This window comes from Nymphaea colorata, chromosome 8 (genome assembly GCF_008831285.2).
Source record: "Nymphaea colorata isolate Beijing-Zhang1983 chromosome 8, ASM883128v2, whole genome shotgun sequence".
NCBI classification, from domain to species: domain Eukaryota; kingdom Viridiplantae; phylum Streptophyta; class Magnoliopsida; order Nymphaeales; family Nymphaeaceae; genus Nymphaea; species Nymphaea colorata.
In genome coordinates this window covers 20,657,063-20,664,364 of record NC_045145.1, presented here as the reverse complement: position 1 = coordinate 20,664,364, position 7,302 = coordinate 20,657,063, and the positions used below count along the sequence as shown (strand labels likewise).

General features: G+C 39.3%; 1 protein-coding gene across 2 annotated transcripts; it reads left to right on the top strand.

Annotated features, from left to right (window-relative positions):
• The first annotated feature begins 215 nt into the window (after window positions 1-215).
• On the top strand, window positions 216-7,093 carry LOC116258859 (polyadenylate-binding protein-interacting protein 7-like). Of its 2 annotated transcripts, none has more exons than XM_031636278.1 (6): window positions 216-494; window positions 2,818-3,713; window positions 4,675-5,122; window positions 5,250-5,320; window positions 6,228-6,352; window positions 6,490-7,093. In XM_031636278.1, the coding sequence occupies exons 2-6, from the start codon at window positions 2,928-2,930 to the stop codon at window positions 6,791-6,793; spliced, it is 1,734 nt and encodes a 577-aa protein (XP_031492138.1). In that variant the 5' UTR covers window positions 216-494; window positions 2,818-2,927; the 3' UTR covers window positions 6,794-7,093. The 2 variants fall into 2 exon arrangements, with proteins under 2 accessions (XP_031492138.1, XP_031492139.1); XM_031636279.1 differs by having other exon boundaries at window positions 2,804-3,713.
• Window positions 7,094-7,302: the final 209 nt, after the last annotated feature.

Here is a 7,302-nt window from a genome sequence, read left to right as displayed (position 1 = left end):
TTGGATCAGTTTAAAGGGTCACAGGTCTTCTCTCTTTATCTTTCTCCTCTAATGTGAGGTCATAATCGTAACTTCGCACAAACGGGTCGCCAAGAATGGCACACATGAGATTTATTCACAAACGAGGCCCGTTTTGTGAACTCTCGGGACATTTTTCTAAAAGAAAAACTGCGAACCTATAAATACCGCGGATTAATAGGGTCAGACTTGTAGCACGGAGTGAGAGGAGGGGAAGGAGATGGGGTTTCTCATATGAGGCCTCCCTGCCTCTCTGCTGTTGGTGGGCAGGGAAGGTGAGGGGTCTTCGAAGCGGAGCAAGATTTTAGGGTTTTTGGAGGGGGGAAGATCGTTCGAGGTCCTGAATCCCTAAGGTTGCTTCTCTTAATTTGTCAGAGAAAATTTCTCCGTCTTCTCTCCTTTGGGCAATTCGCTGATGGATGTTCTTCCTTGGTTCATCTACACTGCAATCACTTTTCTGATTGAGCTGCGGAAAGGTATAGCTCTGTAGATCCGAGAAATCGGCTCTGATGATTTAGTTTCTTGCAGAATTTTGTTCACCAGGGGGTTTTGAAGCGGAAGCTTCCGTTCCCCCTTTGCTTTTCACGGTTGGATGTGGTTTTATCCTGAATGTTCCTCTGTTTGCTTTTAAATTTTTGTTGTACATTTCCTGGATTGGTTTCTTTATCTTCATGGCGAACCTGAATTTTCTTTTGACTTCTTCTTCTTAACTGTGTTGTGATGTTCCATAAATATTATTTACTTCTGATTGCATCGAATGATGGTAAGCATTGTGAGGGTCGAATGAAGAGAATTCTAGGAGGTTTAATGTCACTTTTCATCTTCAAGCTTTCATTTTTCCTTTTTTAGCTTCATCCTTTGTGGGAGTGTTTTTGGTTGAGGTTTTCTTGTGGTTTTACTTTCTTTGATCAAATCTTCTTTTCTGAACATTCTCATCTAGTTGTGTATGCGAGGGAAAGGTTAGTGTGAGAGTAGGTTCTTCTTGTTAAATATGATTGAATCTCCGAGATAATGTTTTTGGAATTTGCTAATATTTGAACGTTTTGCTTTTGTTAGCTTAATCTGTTTGGGAAAAACTGAAGGTGAAGGACTTGAGTATCAGTCTAGGTTGCTAATCAGATGCTCAAAGAACTTCTAGATGCAATAATTTAAAGGGATATCAGATCCATTGTTACCTTTTCTCACTGAATTTTGTTTGGGTGTTCTGTTGCCATTTTGAATATGTTGCTGAATGTGCTCAATATTTACACGTTTTTCTGTTGAACGATAGATTTCTCGTCCTTCTTTGTCTTCTATTACAAGTTTATGAAAAAGACCGATTGCTTAGTGTTTGGATCTATCGAGGAAAAAAGGACTTTAACGCTGATTTGTGTTTGTAGTCATTCTCTAGAAATGTGGAACACTGCAGGCGCCTCTCCCAGAACTGCATTTGATTGTCCAGGGACACTATGAAAGGATACATATGCAGTGCCGGTTTTCATAATTCCGTTTTTCTCTGTTATGAGTATTCTAGGTGAACTCTGCTTAAGTCTTCAAGGTATCTGCTTCTGTCCATCTAACACATGTCCAGATGCTTTGGGGAACGTAAATTGAGTAGACCATTCTGCCGTCAACTTAGAAATAGCACCTGGCATCATCGTCCTTGAAGGATATAAAAGAAAATGAACATATGTAGCTTCTTCTCTAGCTGCTGATTCTGCAATTAGATTAATTTTAACTTCTAAGGCACTTCTATTGTTTTGTCATAAATCATTCTTTTGTTGCAGTAGTGCTGCTCTTTCTCAATGGACATTACTGATCTGCATGTCTTCATTTAGTTATACTAGTTGGCTTGTTCTAAGTTTCTTTTTTTCTAGTGTTTTGTCTTGTATATGCCTTTGATTCCTTTACTACTGCTCATGTTTTAAAATCGAAAATAAATCTTATCAATCTCTATTCTGAACACAGCAACTGCACTCTTCAAGTCCTTCTGAGATCTCAGAACAGATAATGAGTAGTTACATTTGCTTTATGTTCAGTGTTCAACATTATCTAGAATGAAATGTTAGTTTCCATTTTAACTTCCAAGGGAAAAGGAAAGCAGCATGTTGATGGTTGGTGTCATGCAGTACTACAGGCTCATTATCCAATGGTCAAGCAGATGTTTATTTGACAATACTATTTATTATGGAACTTATTCACTTTAGTTCAAGCTGAAACTTAGATTTCCATTTAGATGCGAATTCAAGACACGATGGCCTTCAATTAAAATATATACTTTCTCGGAGCACTTTCTGGTTTGTAAGAAGAAGATCCTTTTTGAACTGAACAGTAGATATGAGTGGATATGTAAAAGCTACGGGAAAGAAAGTATTCATCATTTGAACGACAGAAATATTGATCCCTTCTTGAAAGGGACAATTGCTTTTTATCACATCTTGAACATTTTTTTCTTTGGAAGTTCAAAGAGTTGATGACATTGCATAGGCCTCATACACTCAAAACGTATTGGGAACGATCGCCTGCATTGCTTGAAACTTGAAGGTAGTTAACTGTGAATAGTGAAGACTGAACCAATTTCTCTCTAGCTGTTTATGGCATCTGTGTTTGTTTCAGAAAACTGCAAAAGGCCATTACTTAATTTTCTGCTTTTTTTCTCTATTTCCAAATATTGAGATGGTTGTATTTCCTTTTCTTCTATGGTTTTCTGATAAGCAGAAGGTTGTTTTATTGTGATTTTTCATCTATGATTCATTTTGCAGTAAGTCTGTTGATTAATCTATTTGTTTGCTAACAGTTTTTTCAGTGCTTGTTTTCCAGGCCTGGGTTAGAAGATTTTGGCTACTTTCATCTTTACCTTTTCAGGAGCGTTCTTTTCTCTTGTTGTTGTATGTGCAATACAGTTATATGTGTCGTTATCAGAATTAAGAATGAACTTGTCTTCTAAGGATCTTCAGGGTAGCGCAAGCACCAAGCTTAGTGTGTTAAACAAATCTACAGCTTTAAATCCAAATGCTGCAGAATTTGTTCCTTCTGCGCTTAGGATTTCTTCTGGAAGCATTAATCATCTTGATGTATCAAAGGTTGGTGGGTCTGGTAGCTCAGGCAAGGCAGTTTTAGACCGAAATGATTCCACTATTTCAAGTAAGTCTGATGAAGAGGCCCACCAGTACTGGCGCCGCCAACTTCCTGATGATATTACTCCGGATTTCAAGTTTATGGCTGGGGATGAGCAGCCAGGGCCTAGTGAGATCTCACTAGCTGGTTTGTCATTGCATGATGGCATGGATTTGTCTAGGTTTTCTTCATCAATGAGTAGCAGTCAATTGCTGAGCAAGGCACGGGAAATTTCTTTGCATGGGGTTGATGATAAAAGCGACAATGAGAATATGTTGTTCTATGTTCCTGCATATGGAAAAGAACAGTCATCATCAGCTTTGTTAACTTTGCCAAGTAATCCATGGGACAAACAGTTGCTGAATAACAATCAGCATTTGAGCAAAGGAAGGGAAGAACTTGCTTTAATAGGGGATTCGAGTGCTGGGTTCTCAAACGGCTTTCTGAGTGAACATGTGGGGCTTGATGACAGCTTTCCTAACCATTTGACATTCCTGGCTAAAGAATTTCCTGGTTTTGCTGCAGAAAGCCTCGCGGGGGTTTACTATGCCAGTGGATGTGATTTGAACTCTACTATTGAGATGCTTACACAGCTTGAGGTACGACACTGTGTGATTTGTGTGGATCATGTGTTAAGATGTCAATAGGTTTTGAACTAGGCATTTGGCCTGAATCGGCTGATTCTGATGGAATTGATGACAAATTGATTCAATTGGCTGGCTGATTCAAGGGTGCCACATTCTATTCATTTTTTTTTATTTTTAAAATGTTTTTGAACTTTCTTTGGAGTCTTTCCCTTTTATTTTTTCTAAAAAATTGTATAATGTGATATTTCTGTGTGATTGGTTTGCTTCGACTTTCTAACACTGGTTCATTCAAATGCTTCCTCTATCCATGACATTGTTCTGGAATGCCCCATAAGGCAAAGCACCAGATTGGGTGCTTCTTTTAGGTCAGATAGGCGTCATTGGCTAGATCACAGTTTGGGAGCTGAGCTGAATCTTGATTTGAAACAACCAAATACCAGTGTTATCCAACTTCGAACCTGCAGAATGTAATATTAGGTCCAGCTTGGTAAACGGTATGCATTAGAATGTGGTAACTGGATGTTGCCCATGTTTTCAGGGTGTTATAACTAAGTTTTTTACCAGATACTATTTAAACAAAAATGTCATTTGATCTTTATCTGGAAATCTTCAAAGATATGTGTACTGTGCAAGCGAAATATATGAATTTACTTTAAGTCAACTCTCCAAACAAGGTGGTGTTACTGAGGGGATGCGATGAAGATAGATATCTAAAAAATTGAAATCAAGTATTATTTTATGATTCGTTCAGGTATTGTAGTTTTTGTCACTATCTTCCACTCTTGTCTAGATTGTTTGTGTGAAACTGCATAGTTGCATTGTAACGAATAGCGTGTCGCTAGTTAGTGAGTCACTGCTGTTTGCTAACTGTCTCAACTTGGTTGATGCTGGGTTTCTGTTGACTTTGAAAGAGTTATTGCTAAATTCCATTTTTTCTTTTCCTTTCATTTCTTTTACTGTTTGCAATTTTCAGGTTCAGGGGGATGCTGGGCTTAATCAAAATATCAGTTCTAAAACCTTCTCAGCTCCAAATCTCAGCACCCTTGACTTTTCTGCTCTTTCAGTAGCAGATTCTCAGAACGACCTACAAAAGTATGCTGGGGATGATATTGTGCAACCTGTCAACCCCTACAGGTCAATCGAAAATGAAAGTTTCCTTTCTGGGAAATCTAGTTTTTCTGGAACATCCAGAAATGCAACAAATTTTGCATCAGTGGTACAGAAACTTGCCTCACCAGAGTCTGGTCATTGGAAGTATGAAGGAAATGGTTCATCTGAGGTGAGTATAGGCACAAGTAGAACTTCCCAGCATCTATCTAACTCCATTACTGGAAACAGTAGATCCCTAAATGGCGGCAGATTGCAGAATTATGGCATGGGGCACAGAGCTCCTATCTGGCTTGATACTGGAGATGTAATGGGTAATGACTGTGCGGCCAGTTTTTTCTATTACATTATTATTTTCTTTTTCGTTTATTTTCCAATGTTCTTAATGGATTATATTAACCTCTGGTGTTGAATCTGCACATGCCGAAATTGGAGCTGCAGCGAATATGTATTCAGAGCTTAGGGAAGAAGTTCAGGATCATGCACATGTCCGGAATGCTTACTTTGACCAGGTAATTGGCCTGCAAGGCTTGTTGTCGGAAAGGTGTCCTATTAAGAAAACTCTCTGACTTGCTTCCTGGTTGCTTGCAAGGACACCAAACTTTTTTACTAGTCTTGATGGCATAAATATGAGCATATTGAACTCCAAATTTTCAGTAAATTTCATCTTCCACCAGGTGAAGAAAGCTATTGGGCAAACACATTACACATGTACAAACATCAAACATGTTCAGAAATTCATTGGAGTCTAGAGTCTCTAGACATAAATGTTGCATAACCTAGTGTTAAGCAATTTTAACTATTTTTAGTATAAGAAGCACTACTTCTTCGCAAGCTTTTGCGTATCCTCTATCCCCATTGCCTCTCGTTGTCCGGAACCCATTTTTCCCCTTTTGTTTCTTTCTTCTTCAGTTTTTCTTCCTTCAATGGATTTTTTTATGTACTTGTTTATGTTTCCATACCATTATTGGCAGAACAACACTAAATCACCTCACCCTCCTCTCCCCAGCCCCCAAACGAAGTGCCATGTAGTAAGATTCCTCATAGTTGTATTATGGAGTTAATGTTTCCACTTTTCAAGATGTTCGTCTTTACCTGTGATGGTTTCATATTTTTAACTATTCAAGTTCTGTCTGGTCTTTCACTGGTTCTCTATATATCTTCGTTATTGAGTACCTGATGTCTGTGGATGTGAACTTGTGGCTGACCATCACATGACAGAAGTGACGTCTCTGATTCCTTATGGGCAAAAGGAGAAAAGACCTCTAGTAGCTAAATTCAGCTGTATTTTGTTGGTTCCCATGTTTGCCCATTCATTATATCATGAGTTACAAAAACTGAATATGTAATTCAACTCATCAAGAGTTCAAAGTTGTCCTGTGATTTCTTGTTATACACATTCTGATGTGCTTTTGACAGGCAAGGCAGGCATATCTTATTGGAGACAGAGCCTTGGCAAAAGAGCTGAGTGTAAAGGGGCAATTGCACAATATGCATATGAAGGCTGCTCATGGGAAAGCCAGAGAATCTATTTTCCAGCAGAGGTTGGTAGCTTGGTCGTCTCTTCCTTTATTTGCAGGCATGGATGCAATACCGGACTGCTCATTTGCTCAGTCACGTGTATTTATATGTCACTGATATTTTATTTGAACTAAAAAAGCTGCTCCTACATTTGGTCCAGAAATCCTTCTGCTTCTAACATCCAAGGCTATGTTAAAGGCCAAGAGCGCATGATCGATTTGAATGGCTTGCATGTAAATGAAGCCATACATGTTCTCAAGCATGAGCTAAGCATTGTCAGAAACACTGCAAGAACAGCATCTCAACGCCTGCAAGTGTACATTTGTGTGGGAAACGGGCACCAAACCAAAGGATCTCGCACTCCTGCTAGGCTGCCAATTGCAGTCGAGAGATACCTGCTTGAAGAAGAAGGCCTGGAGTATAGTGAGCCGCAGCCAGGACTGCTGCGAGTTGTTATATATTGACGCACTGTAAGGTATAGGAAGAGTCACTCATTCCATTCTTGTAATTGTGTACATGAGGAAAAAGGTTACAAAAACCAAAGCTACCTGGTAGATGGAAAAAGAAAAAAGGAATTCTGTTTAAAGGTGACTACATGTCACATTTTGGATTCTTTCTTGTGGGGGTGCATGTAGCCCCTTTCTCATACTTCATATTCTGTACGGGATGTAAATTCTGCCTCCGTCTTCTGGAGCCTGTTGCTTAAATCTGACGATCCATGTCTTCCATATTCGTTGATTTAATGCTCATTTTGGCAAGCTTAATCGGTGCACGCCCTGGTTCCTCCAAGGTAGGCTAAGAGTTTTTGTTTGAGCAGCATAATTTGCAGGTTCTGACGATCTTCAAGCCTGGCAAACAAAGCATAGGGGCAAAGGTGAGATGGTTTTTCTGTTGCCGTTAATGCTTAAAGTGCGAGCCTGCAACTTCAGATGGTTCGGTTTTGGGCTTATGGTGGAGCTGGGGTTCCAGTAGC